The sequence below is a fragment of the Ammodytes marinus genome, assembly GCF_949987685.1.
Source record: "Ammodytes marinus genome assembly, chromosome: 22".
NCBI classification, from domain to species: domain Eukaryota; kingdom Metazoa; phylum Chordata; class Actinopteri; order Uranoscopiformes; family Ammodytidae; genus Ammodytes; species Ammodytes marinus.
In genome coordinates this window covers 7,933,422-7,947,993 of record NC_137226.1, presented here as the reverse complement: position 1 = coordinate 7,947,993, position 14,572 = coordinate 7,933,422, and the positions used below count along the sequence as shown (strand labels likewise).

The 14,572-nt window shown below is 39.1% G+C and overlaps 2 protein-coding genes across 2 annotated transcripts; one reads left to right on the top strand and one right to left on the bottom strand.

The window, feature by feature from the left end:
* Positions 1–5,253: 5,253 nt before the first annotated feature.
* Positions 5,254–9,607, top strand: lepb (leptin b). The gene is made up of 4 exons (XM_080051346.1): positions 5,254–5,338; positions 5,528–5,684; positions 5,861–6,172; positions 9,520–9,607. The coding sequence occupies exons 2-4, from the start codon at positions 5,529–5,531 to the stop codon at positions 9,562–9,564; spliced, it is 513 nt and encodes a 170-aa protein (XP_079907472.1). The 5' UTR covers positions 5,254–5,338; position 5,528; the 3' UTR covers positions 9,565–9,607.
* Positions 9,608–9,998: 391 nt separating this feature from the next.
* Positions 9,999–12,964, bottom strand: LOC307268166 (transmembrane protein 53-like). The gene is made up of 3 exons (XM_080050702.1): positions 12,846–12,964; positions 11,192–11,757; positions 9,999–10,634 (listed from the first exon to the last, which is right to left on the bottom strand). Exons 1-3 carry the CDS (start codon positions 12,869–12,871, stop codon positions 10,273–10,275), a joined length of 954 nt encoding a protein of 317 aa, XP_079906828.1. The 5' UTR covers positions 12,872–12,964; the 3' UTR covers positions 9,999–10,272.
* Between the last annotated feature and the right edge of the window lie 1,608 nt (positions 12,965–14,572).

Genomic DNA, 14,572 nt, shown 5'->3' with positions numbered 1-14,572 from the left:
AAAACTAAAAGGCTATTGTGCTCTTGCAGTGGTTTTGTATCATCTCTGATCTGTGATTTCTTTGTCGAAGTGTTTTATCAATTACATTTTTTTTTAATCAATCCCCCATACATTTCAAAACCCTAATATGTTATAATTTTCTATGGTCATTAATCAGCACTGACATTTTAGACAATAATATATTTATAATTTGTGTTATATTTATATATAGGCCTATAATTTTTTTTTTTATGTCTAAAATGTTGTAGCATTATCTGTTTTGTAACTTGCAGTTTTTCTTTTTTTCTTCATGACATAACCATCAATGGGCTGTAAAAAGAGGCCAGACCTTTGTAGAAATGCCTCTAGAAAAACAACATGAATAGGATGTACATGGACAAATAGAAAATGTGTAGCTCGGAGCCTTTGACGTACTATGTGTTACATAATCATGAATATTAATCCAAACCAAGAAGCCTTCACAATGGGGTTCTTGTACATAAAAAACTCACTCACACAGGACACTTACACTAACCATAGAACTTCATCGCGCAGGGAGTGTTTGAATGCATGTTTATGTAGCGTACATACAGTACACAAGTTTATACAAGAAGATGTTCTCTGCTGTGCGTAGTGGGCAAACACAATTTAGGACCAAGTGAAATTATGCAGATGTGCAGCGTCGCTCATCAGGATGGAAGTGATCCACTTTTTAAAATTTTATATAATTGCCTGTTCACCAGATTGTGCTGCTGTGTCTGTGCTTCTGTGGTCATCCATGTTCACTTTTGTTTTATTTAAATTCACCCCTGCTTCAGTTTTTCATTATTGTGAGGTGGACATTTCCTTTTTAAGTGTTATGATTTGTTTAATAAAGATTAAGATAAGATATTGTTGTGTTGTTGTCTGTCTACTAGAAACCTTCCTATGGGATTGATTTTATTTTGAAAGTAAATATTGTTAAATACTAAATGATGCAATTACAAACATTGAAATTATAATTCTTCCGTAACAAAAAAGAACACAATGTTTGTAAATTCCAATTCTCTTTTTCATAATGACTCATATAAAAAAAATAACAATGCACTGATTATTAATGTCTGAAAGTGAAACGGTCCAACGTCAGAGCCAGCTAATCTCGGACCAAACCCCTGATGGTTCCTGCCTCAGAGTCGTCTACAGTATGTATCACACAGACTTATAGTGACACTATTTCCAGTAGACTCGCCCTCTGCATCCATTAATTGACCTCTCAAATCCCCAAGTGACCTTCAGATTGGAGCTAGAGATTCCCAGTTAAATCACAGCCGTGGCCAACAATTTGTGTGTCACACATCGCCCTGGGAAATAGGGCAGTGCCTCATCCATGTCATCAGATAGGGACGTGGGTTGGTGGATGCAGATTTGCCCTATTATTGCTTGTAATGAAGTAAATCAAGTTTGTAACCACAAGCAAACTACAATGGAGAGGGATTTTTTTTCAGTATCTGTGGGTGCATGTTTTTGGTGCAAAATCACATGTTTGGCAATGAAAGGCAAATTTGGGATATTTTTCATGTGTTCATAGGGTCCTTAGCGACACATTATGAAGACTAAAAGTGAAGTGTTTGGGATTAAAATTTCAATTGGCCTTTGCTATTAAGCATATCAGCAATCAGACCAAATTATTTAAGAAATATTACAAATTAAGATGAAAACAATCAAATCAAACAGTTAAAGGTAAATTACAGAATACTGGAAAAAAATAGAATAAGGGAATTTTTAAAAGAGCACAAAAGGTGAAACAAACCACACAGAACCATTGGCAAACTCCAGTAAATACTTCCATGGGATCGTTTTTTTAAATGCCTTAAATGTACACATTTCAGACAGGATATTCTTTGAGGCTTGGCTTAAGAGGACATTAAAAAGAAAGAAATAGTGTCATACAGAGTTGAGACATAGGCTACTCAACACAGACGGGCCAACTTGACTGGCCCTCAATAAATCTCTGGGTGTTTGCAGCTCTCCAGAGGATGTTTGGAGAACTGCAACCAACTGGGCAGCTCTATCACAAAGACGAAAAATGAAAAGACGTATTTTTCCTCTAGCAGAACGGGTTTACAGCAGGTTTGTTAAGTTACCTTACATAATGAACTTCATACTGGTAGTCTCCTCCCCATGACGTGTTCAGACCAAAGTTACGGTAAAAAGAGTCACCGTCTCATTTGGTGTAAGAAAATATGCTGTCTGAGGACAAGTTTGTTTTTCTTGACACTGATTTCAAAGGTCTGCCCAGAGGTTTGGTTCTGCGTCTTGGTGTTTTTGCCATATCTTGTTTCAACTCAGTGACGTCATTCAATTGCATTGCCAAAAGCCTACTCATTAAAAGAGATTTGAAGTGACATGCCAGAACACAGCAGAAAATAAATCTTGTTCCCGTCAGTCTTGCTGCTGGCAGGACAGACAACCATGTTGTGTTTTCATTCCTGTCAAGAAAGGAATCAAGCCCATTTAGTAGTTCTGGTATAGAGATCCTTCATTATTTCCAGGAGCAACCACTTTGTGTTTGCGTGAAAATGATGGTCAAAACATCATCAGAAGTGGTGTAGTCAACAGTTATCCATGGTTGTACTTCTCTGACATAACTACAACTAAATGGAATTCAATAAAATTGCACATGATCCAGACTACCGTACGCAAATGTACAACATCTATAGAGGTACACTTTCCCAATAGCTTCGAAGTCTGGATTCAAATTCTATCTGTTAAATATTTGAAGTGTAAAAAGAGAAACATGTAGGCTATTAAGGGCTGAGGCTGAGCTAATGCTAATTTGGTAAAATAATTGACTTCTTATTACCTTTAAGCAAAGAAAGACTAAAGAAGACTAAAAGTCTACTCCATGCTCGTGGCTTTGCGAGGCTATAGAATAGCAGTATGAAGCATAATGCTCATTTCAGCCGACTAACATCCTTTTAACAACGTATTTTATTGTATTGATTGAGTTTTACGTTTGCAAGATTCCATGTAAAGCACACGCCTCGTTGGACCATCTGTTACTGAACTTTAGAGAAAAATGTCTGATCGTTAGTGAGTTTGAAGTTTTCATTACAATCAGACTCATTCTTACTCATTTGCAATTAGACCACAACTATTTCCGGTGCAGACAAGTCATCACCTTCAGTATGTTGCCTGTAAAAGGGGTGCCCCGTAAAAATAGGTTTTCACAAGAAAATGGGGTGGTTTTTGCCAAAAGAAAAAACAAGGTGGCTCTGTGCCAAGTCTGCTTACTGGAAATGGCCAAAGTCAGCTCTTCCAATAATTCCAACCCCCCCCCCCCCCCCCCCTAGTTACTATTTACGTTTCCCTGTATCATCTACTTCAGAAGGAAAGTATTTCTATCTGCGTCACATTGTTTCTCCACCGTTGTAGAAGAGCAATGTGTTTGGGTGCAGTGGGCAGTGACTAAATGGGCCACATTCAATGTTGGAATGTTATGGGCTATTATATGATTACCCCGCTCTCAACAAAACTATTTTCATGAATTTATGGGAATCTTGTGCAACTGGGTCGCCTACTACGAAATTGGGTCTCAATTAAGGCAGAGTTTAAAAGGGAGATGCTGCACACAACAGCACAAGGACAACTAGTTTACTGGAATAATTTATGGCTCAATGACTCAAACACAATTTGTCTGCAGAGAATTCATGTTTACGTAAGGCCCATTGCATCAATACAACTTTTATCAAATTTATTTTTGTCAAATGGTTAAAATTAATTTTTCAAGCAGTCTTTCATGGTTTGCGTCTGAATTGTTTTTCCTAAGGAGCATAAAAATAAGGCAGTAAATGTAGCCAGTGGTTATACCTTTTCAGTGAATCAACCTAGTAGGTCTTAACAACCTGATTTCTCCAGCACTGACTTAAGGAGAGCCGACTGCAATGCTAAATGAGAGAAGCCACACTTTCTGAACAAAAAGCAGTAATTTCCTGACGCTCCCTGTACCGCGTGATTCCACATACATGTGTTTATGTGTGTCAGGATTCTTTTCAGGCCTGCAAACCATGCACGTTTTTTTGTTTTGTTAGCGTGTAGTGACTATAAACGAAGACGGTAGATCTATCATTGTGTGGATAATGTATTACTCATCCAACATCCTTCATACATGTCAGGCTTAAAAGGTTTTATGTTGCAGGGACTCATTTCACCAGAGCCCTGTGCTCAACTCCATGTTTCTTGAATAAGAGGGGCTCAGCATGCCTTGGGACACAAGCAAGAAGAGTCATTTTAGCTTTCAGCTTGCTCAATATGGAAGCAGGACAGTATAGAGAGCGCAAAGAAAGAGACTATCAAACTAAATCCACACAATAGGCTCTTAATTATTATTACTATAGACCTACAGTATATGTAGTGCAGTAAGTCTTACATGTCTGCCATTGGTTACAATGAAGGTACTTGGAGAAAACACCCAATTAGGATGGACAAAGAGGAGCATTCCTGCAGTGTGCAGCAAAATGGAGAATGTTCTCTCTTCCACACATAAAGTAATTCAATTCGCACTCAAAAGCACTAGTGGTAGAAGACTAGTAAAAAAAACAGATGCCTTAATGAACTGTGTTTCCATTTGAGACCTCATTTTGCTGTTTTCTTCTCTTACAGTGATATACAACTCAGGTAGAAAAAACGTCGTATGCACCACACCAGGTTCTGAATAAATACAGTTTTTTCACGGGTTTACATTCCATTCTTCTAATGCGGATCTCAAAAATAAGATCAATGCTTTCATAGAAAATCCAAGGAGAATAGTTCGGCAACAAGATGAGTAGTCACTGCCTTTACTCAATCATACAAGATTCCAGTTTCTCCTGCAATATTACAACGCATTTCACCTATGTATAAAATCTACATATGAACTACACATTTTTTTGCAATTGTTTGCTTTATCTTCCCTGATTTCTTTATTCGTTCGGTTGTGCTGTGGACATGGGTATTAGTGGGTTTGTGCCGCACAATGCAACTTAAAGCTACACCTACACACATTCCAGTACTTATGACTAACTACTATAGGCTTCAATCAATGTACACGCATGTATCAAGTAAAATCCTCTTACAGGAACACAAAACTAAAAAAACGAGATGTATGAGTTCCGAAACGACTGAGTCAGACTGATGTGATCCATCTTGTTTTGATTTAAATGGCATTTTAGTGATAATTGGAACATGTTGATAAGTTTTAGGTCAAGCTCAGGTTCGAGTATGGGGGAGGAGAGAGGAGGGGAATGGACCCAGGCAAGACTCAAAAGCATTTAAATGGAGGAAACCTGCAAAAATGAGGCACGTGTCATCCACTGAGGACAGCCACAGTCGAAACGCACAGGTAAGACCATTACATAATATATTTTACAGTACAGGAGACAAAAATGGTGGAGGCAGAAATAATAATTACAATGCAAGTAACAATACTTAACATATTTGAAGGAGAAAATACCATTAACTGCATTTATATTATTTGTGAATTTTGTTATTCCTTTGTCATTAACGTAATTTAATTTGTTTTTATTTTTAGGATGCGCATCCTTTTGGACTTTGTCCTGGTCTCTCTTGCGGTGGCTCCCTGGTACACAAGTCTTCCTACAAAGGGAGACTCCATCAGAAGTAGCATCAACAGCATAACAAACATAGCTCAGATTACCCTGGTCCACATAAAAACACTAAGGACAAAGGTATGCAGAGTAAAGCTAGGTTTTTTTTTCTTTTCAGAGAAATTAAGTTTAATTCTCCTAGAACACTTTTATCATGGTAAAATTATAGCACAAAGTAAAAAACTAAATAAGAATAAAGAATAGTTTTTTATTCAAGATTGAGCAACATACTAATATTCAGGTCTTCTTTTCCTTAGTTGCCGGTGGCCCCACACTTAGTATTAATCACTCCTTCCATTGAGGGACTGACTAGCATCAGCCGTGACCTTGGACTTTTGGAAAATGAACTGCAGAGCCCTTTCACGGAGCTCTTCAGCCAGATCCAGGCTGATGTGTCCAGCATGGAGGGAAGGGTGCGCGGCCTTGCCATGACTGTGGACTGTGCCATCCAGCCCAGACCCAAAGGAGAGGCCACTGACCACTCGTTTCCAGACAGTCACCTTTATGTGACTCTGACCAAGGTGCAGCTCTACCTGGAATATATTCTTCTCAACATGGACAAACTCAAGGTCTGCTGAGAAATCCACACTTCTACCACACATATGCAAATTCTTGCCTTAATGCCTGGATAATATACAGAGGCTTATACTTGCACAAATAGCTGCAGTGTAGTCAATGTAATTTGCCTTTGCCCATACTATTTTAGATCATATTTCTGTGACTGTACTGCCAGATAGTGAGCATTTAAATTAATGGTGTCTCAATATGCAAGCAATAATGCCCTTCATCTGTTTGCTGAACATTGTGCATGTATTGCAAGTAGCAAATGAGGTGCTTCTTTTTCATTTTTGTACAAGAAAGGATTTCACAGAAGTTTGAAAAATATTTTTGATTTTATATTCTCTGTAGATTTATTTTAATAGCATAAATGATATACACTGAACAGATAAAGCGACGGATATTATGGTTTACAAATGAAAACATGTTTTATATATGTTGGCATGGTTTGTCTGTCCTGTACAAAGTTATACCAGGAAAAGTATGGAAAGATATTATGATGAATTTGCAATAGTAATGTTTGAATTGAAGTGGCACTGTTTATTCAACATTTTTTTTTGCATAAACATTTGTCACAATAAATGCTGCTATTTGGAGTCGGGCTTCGACAACTTTCCATTGTGATTTATATTAAAAGACAATCCAACTATCTATATAAACAGCTCTTAAGATTTTATTCAATATTTATTGTCTGTATATTGCATTTAAATGAGAATATTTAAAAAGTAACAATGGCGAGGAATAACCCACTGTAAAGAACTAAGAATAAAAACACGCTGATACTAACATCATCATGCAAATAAGCTCTGTGACACAACCACAGCTTTTAAGTATAACATACACCAAACGCATCATTAGTCATGTGTGACAAATACTGTACTAATCTGAGTATACTGAAAAAAAGGGAGTGCTCAAATTTATATTATTAAATTTAATTAATTATGCTAACATTCAGGGGGGTCATACTCATCACAAACATAAAAACTCAGGAGGAAATAATTAAAAGATTAATTTAGAAAGGAGGATCGGTCATGGCTTTTCATTAAGAACATAGGGAGGGGTTTTAAACACTATATTCTTTCAGAGAAGCTCAAAGCAAATTTGGATATTTTATCTTTTAAGATACACAACATAGGGGTTACTCAAAACCATAACTGTAAAATACAAGGGATATGAATATTCTAATCTGATTACAGTTTATTTGAGTAATGTGTAACTGTTAGCTCCCATGATTCTTAATCCTTCCCTCTAGTTTAAGTGAACAAAACCTGGGCAGAGAGGGGATAACGGGGGAATAAGACAGAACTAATTGTTTAATAGTTATATCAGAAACGTATCCATGCCACTAAAACACACTGTAGCGTACACAGACAACTGATTAAGCTAAACAACTGGCTTGATTGGCAACTTCATGTGAATGCCAAAAAAACCCTTTCGGAACATAACTGTTTTAACTCGGTCCAACTTCCTCTAGTCTGGTCCTACAATTTACCTGGAAACTTTTCCTTTGTCCCATGAACTTTCTTACTTTGGTCCAGTTTTTTTGTTTGGTTCAATTTAAGTCAATAATAATAATAATAATAATAATAATAATAATAATAATAATAATAATAATAATAATAATAATAATAATAATAATAATAATGTGTTATCAGAAAGTCATCATAACAGATCACGCCATGCTGATCTTCGTGGTGTTAATGTGAGGCATTTGAAGGCCTAAATTATGCTATTAAAAAAAATTAAAAATCATCAAATGCATGATAAATTCATGATGTCTTCTCTGCATAATTTCCCCTAGACTACATTTCATCTAGCCCTTATTTTCAGATGCATGAATTAAATAGGCTGCCTTTAGAGACATTCTGAGAAAAGGAACCTTTAAGTAGGTTACATGATGCTACAGGGAAGTGTGCGGGGTTATCATGTTGGTCTCCCATTTCCTTTTATGTTTACAGTCCGATAAGGCTCAACCATGATGGGCTCAACGCACGGTGTTTCGGCGTCCCCCAACCGACTCACCTGTTCACATGCTTCCACACCCTCGACACAGACTTCCAAATCCGTAGCAAGTTCTTATCACTAACTTTGCCTACAACATAGGCCTACCACTAAATTATCACATAGGCCTAAACTTCACAACCCTACTAAGCCGCTACCTTGCCATACCAATTTACAAAGCACACACACATTGGGGGAACATCGTAGTTTAGCGTTTCGGTCATCATTGACCATTGTTGCCTCGCTTATGGCTGCACGGTACGGCTTTAGTAGGCTACCTACCTACGTCACGCTGTCACGCGGGGGTTGTTGCAAACCTGCCTCTGAATTTGTCAATAGAGCGGTTTTCTTCGCCTTTTATAGGTTTTGCTGGGCAAACCAATTATAGTGAAAGCAGTAAATCCACTTATAGCCTACTCATCGTGGTCTTAGAATTAATTTGTCCATGCATGCCATGAGTTTGAGATATTCCTTTATTCGTCTCCCACTCCTGGGAAATGTAGGCCTATATGGCTTATAGTGCTGCTGATTGAAAGGCAGAATTAAGGAAGTACACTAATATAAAGTAAGTTAAGCCGAAATTAAAACAAGTACACGAGTAAAGGAACGCACAGAAAGACTGGTAGACCTATAGTTAAAGCTCCCATATTATACACTTTTCGGTTCTATTATACACCATATTATATGGTCTTAGTGGTCCCTAATACGTTTTTCTTTAATTGTTTGCTGAAAAAAACTTTCAGATAATTTATTGTACTATGCTGATGTTCAGCTAATCTCACAATGGCCTATTTTTAAAAAAAGAGTTGCAGGTCCCCTCGTAAATATACAATCTTTGAGCTCCCCCCGCCCCCTGTCCGGAAGCGAAGCCAGATACGCCTCGCCCTCTGTCTGTCAGGGCCGTGGACCAATAAGAAATAGGGGTGTGGGCTGCACAGTGGAAGCTTCTGGCTTTACGGTTTGTGAGGTCAGAAAAGGGGATAATTCTGACTGGAGTGTTTTTTGGGGGAGGGGTGGGGGTTTCAGAAAAGGGGAGAGTGAGAAAAGGAGAGATTGTTATTTTTTTTGATATTTTGGCAGTCTCTAGGCACACCGTGGACGCATGGATATGTTGGAACACATTTAAAAAGTGCATTTAGCATAATATGGGACCTTTAATATCGGTAAGTAAAAAAACTACTGCCGTTTAGTGTACAAAGATACTGTGCAGTAGTCCTATTTAGCCAGCAGATGTCGCCATCACTAACCTATCTTATTTTTTCACTTTTGCCTGCCTATCTTGCTTTTGTTGTAAAGCACTTTTGCTCTGGGAAAGGTGCTATACAAATTAACTTATTTTCTTTTCTTTCTCCCCCAGTCACTCGCCTTTGACAACAAAACCCCTACGGTTCACCTCCACTAAGTTGCCAAGCCTGTTCCTCTGCTGCCAACTTGGAATACCTTGGTCACGTTTCTCTTTATTCATTTTCCTAATCCCTCCCTGCCCTTAACTGCCCTACATCAGGCCTGTTCAAAATCGCTTGCTACCTGATCTGCTCACCCAAATGAAACAACAACTTTTACTGTAGTTTTGATACTCTGTAAAGCACTTTGGATTCCCCCCCAGTGTGTGAACTATGCAACACAAATAAAGCTGCCTTACCCTGCCACTTTGTAATCCTTGATATTTACCATTTGTATGCCTTGGTGCTTTTTTTCTACTTCTATAAATAGAGCTGTTGAACATTGACAATGCAATTCATATTTTAGCTCTCTGTGTTTTATTTTACTTCATGTGCAAATAACCATATCACTGGTATATCGAGTGCAACAACAGTTCATTAATGAACACCTCCTCTTGTGCAAAACATGCGTCACATGACACAACCTCCACAGTCACTTATTAAATAGGGCATGGCATCTCTCAAAATAGAACACTGGTTAAAAATCTTAAACATACAAAGCCAATCAACAGATAGTGCATAATGTATATAAATTACACTGTTAATAATGCAACAGTTTCACGATAAAACTATCAAGGTTTCATTCTTTTTTAAATCTTAAACTATATTTTTTTTAAGTTTTTAAAAATTCAGTCAAAAATAGATTTTTTTTTCTCCCCTGCGACAATTTACATTTTTCCTTTGATGGGGGCAATGCCCAGCGAGTTCAAGAATGTCTGCAGGGTGGAGAGGTAGTCCTCTGGGTGGCATTTCATGTGCCCCGCGTGAATGGACTCTTTCCACTTCCTGCTCTCCACGGCTATGCCTTTCTTCCTCCAGAGGTCCATACACCGCTCCACAGCGTCCGGGTTGCACATGGCGTCGTTTTCGCAGAAGAAGAAGAGGGCCGGCGCAGTGATGGGGCAGTTACTGAACACCTGAATGCCATTGTTGTAGTAGTCCGCCGTTTGGCTTTTGAAGAGCCAGAAGTAAAGCAGGGCAGCGTTCCTCACCAAGCCCTCCAAACGTGGCACCAGAGTCTTGCCAAGGCCTGGATTGCATCAAGAGACAACAAGGTTCACATTTTGTGATTAATAGGAGTGTGATTACGTATAACACAGACACAACACAGTACTCTACGGTGCTGGATATCAATCCTCAATACTTAATGAGTTCCAAAAGATACTCTCCCCGAACTCTCACAACCCCAACAAAAATGTTGATTAGCACCAGATCATTTAAACTGTTTATATATATTTTTTGTCTCATATGTGTGGTATCTAAACTGTGTGTAATGGAAGCCCTGCACTTTTAAACTGCAAAAACAAATGTACATATGGCTACAAATACAATAAAGTAACTTGAACCTTTTTTAATAAAAGGAATTTAACCAATACTCAAAAATAAAAATATATAGGCCAATATATCCTATTGCCAAGCCCAAGACATGTTTGAATCGAGCTGCCCAAAACAATTCCTGGACTCCTGAGAAAGTGGAGCAGTGAGACAACTGGCTAATGAATTTTTAAAATATCTTGACACACATATCAAACACAGACGTAACCTAATCACCGCCTCCAACCCCCCCCCCCCCCCTCTCTCTCTCACCTGTCGCCATGTGCTCCAGCGTGCCAACCACCAGGCTGTCATAGATGTGTCCTATCACCCTCTGGGCCAGGGCTGCGTGTTGCTGCTGTCCCTGCCCCTGTGCGATGTGGGTGAGCAACTGGGTGAAAGTGTAGCCGCCGATGGATGAGGCGTGGACCAGCACCGGCCTCCCCGAGAACTCTGGCTCCCCCTCCAGCACCTCCAAGACCTCCAAGCCGTAGTCCAGCCCCCATCTGGGCCACAGGAAGTGGGCTACGCTGCTTTGGACAACCAGGACGTCCATGCCACGGTCCAGGTAGAGGTCCCTGTACTTGGCTATTGCCCCCGACTGGGCGCCGAGCCAGGAGAAGAAAAGGAGAAGGGGTCGGGACGAGGCCCAATCTGATTGGTTTGGGCAGGAGCCAGGTGTGTTGGACAACAGTAGAGTTGCGGATGCCTGAGATTCTTTGGCAGGAGACAATGTCTTGAATGGAGCGTGATAATAAGTTATGCCATGTTTGATCTTCCTGGATATGAAACTCCCTCCGTCGACTGGTTCAGACACGGTTGTCTCAGTCCTGAAGAGACTGGAAAGAATGACAAAACCACAGTGAGGGTTCAAAAGTCAGTCATTGTCTCACTCTGGCAGACAACTGACATTTGTTTATTTCATCATCCAAAAATGTGAAGTGTTATTTGACCAAAGATTTCTCTACATACCCTCCTGAGAGCCAAAATAAAAGTTTGGGTATCACACTTATTTCACACACCCTTCGGACGATAACACAAAGTAATATGTGTGAATATGCAAAGAGAAAATGTTGTATTGTGTGTAATTGTCCGGAAGAATAATAATAAATAAATAAAAATATCTTATCTGAGAGAAATATCATGAACTCCCATGCTAATATATTAAATGCATGTTATTTATTATGCTGATTTATAAAAACAAAGATGTGTATGCAACAAGGTAGGCTATACACAGTGTAGTATTTCAAAACAAATATCAGGCAAAATGACAGGCTACTGTGGTATTTCAAGTAGTGTTTAAACCATAGATAGTATATGTAAACCCCTTCATAGTTACAATATTGTATTGTGCTAAGCATTATAATAGGAATATCATGCAGGGCTTAGACATGGAGCTCTGACACAATGGGTCCAACAGAGCGAATACAAATTGACCCAGTTTCATGGTGGTCATTTCATTTGCAACCAAAGTGATTTTTTTAGTGTGTAGGTCAATAGAGTTCTGTCTATCTCCACACTAGCCTAAAATGAAGGATATTAGCCTACAGGTTATTACATTATTCAGTGACTGACTGGGAAAAGAGCCCCCACACATTCCGATCACATCATCTCTAGGCCTGATCAGAGGGGGGAGGTGAATAAGCTTCCAGGAATGGTGACACAGTAGGTCCATGGTAATTCTACGCGTCACTTTAACACAGTGTGTGCAGCCACAGATAGCAGCGAAATCAGCAAGTGTTTTGCTTATAACAAATGCTAAAAAAAGTATGCTGCCTTACCGGGTTATGGCGCAGCATCTAGGCTACCTACATCCTCATTTTTTCCTTTTTATCTCAGCGCTCAAGCAAGTTCTGCATGACAGGTCACCCACACACAAACACAAGCAACATGACAGCAACATTTTATTTTTATATTATTTTGTTACCCTGTGGTGAGCGGCAGGTTTCCCATGCTGTGTGTGAGAGGGCTATGTGCCCGTGTCCTCCTGGCTGCCTTGAAGACTCCGGACGATAGCTTCAGTCAATTGAATCTGCCTCTACGTCGGCTCAAACAGCAGCAGCAGCAGCCGGTGTTTCAACTTCTTCTTCTACATTTTCTCCTTGATGTTTTTTTTGGGGGGAGGGCTAACTGACAAACAACCAAATGGCACATTGGCGACATCTACTGGTATGGAGTGAGTAGTGCTCGGGACATTACCAATAGGCTACTATTAATAAAAGCAAACATTTAGGGGGGAAAGTAGCCTATTCACTTGTTTTAGTAGTCTAGCAACACGACAGTTACAAGTTAAAGTCGTGGAGTAAAAGTAACCTACAAAGTAGGCCTAACCTTTCAGCAACAAAATAAAGGGTAGGCCTACTTCAAGTAGGCCTACCAAAAGTATAGGCTATGTATTATAGGCCAACATAATGGTCCATTTTAGAATCATGAATAGGCATGTATAGAGGCCAAATTAGCCTATGGATTAAAAATATAACTGCTTTATTGTGTTTATATTTTATTTTGCAAATTAATCTGCTAATTCGCTTTCTCTCAGTGGTCTTATCATTTCCTAATCATACTATCAACATTTGAAGCATTTCTCTGGAAACTGACCATTGCCCTTTTTTATAAAAAAAAATATCACACCAAATCAACAATGCAATCTTTTAGTGATCCTCCTTTTTATTACTGATAATAGGAGTTAATTAAACTTACTTCATGAAAATCTTCAAAGTGCAATGAAAGGGTCACACTTCACTGTGGCTGTAACAGAGCTTATCTCCTTGGATCAGTTATTAATAGTTCATAGCCAAATGAAGCCATTGGCGTCACGATAACGCATTAGGCTTATGTCCCACTGACCCGCCACCTCATCTAAATGGGGAAACATCAGAAGGTCGTACAGTCACTCCTGGTCGGTCAGTAAATTCTGACCTACTAATCAAACAACTGCAAGTCATTTCAGTGCCACAAGATGGAGCCAGAGTCTTACAATGCCAGGTAGGGAGAGTGGCACATTTGTCGATTCAATGCATTTCTGAGGATTCAGTAGAGACACAACCATTCAAAATTACCTTGTTGCAAGTTAAAACTCCTGCAGTATTAATTGCAGTACTTAAAAAAAAAATTAGGATAGAAAAAAGACAAAGTTACCATTCGATCAACAACATCTGATGTTCACAGTTGCTTCAAATATTTCAACCAGGAAATCCCATCTGATCGGCTGGAAACTGATGTGTCACGTTGTCTACATTTAGACAGCTCAGCGGAAAGAAGTAAAATACATTTCTCCAAACCTGCACACTGGCGCAGAAATAGGCTACAAGTTACATGTATCAACCTGTCTCAAACGCGTTTCCCTATATTGGATGGCTGCACCGTTCCATCAAATGAAAAAAATGAATTCAAAGTTATCTGTAGCCTACATTTATACACAATTTGCCCTGGCCTACATTTGGTTATATTACAGACTTTGCGAATAAAGCTTTGCTGCAGAGGAAAAGCAATGGGTTAAGATTAATCATGACCTTAGATCTGATGTCTATGCCTATGTGGTTTGCATTGGGCCTACAACCACTTTAAAACCACAAACATGTATTTTTCCTGACATCACCGTCAGTTCATGTCAGTGTAGCTGGCTGTAAATGTGAGCCATGGTTGTCATGACAG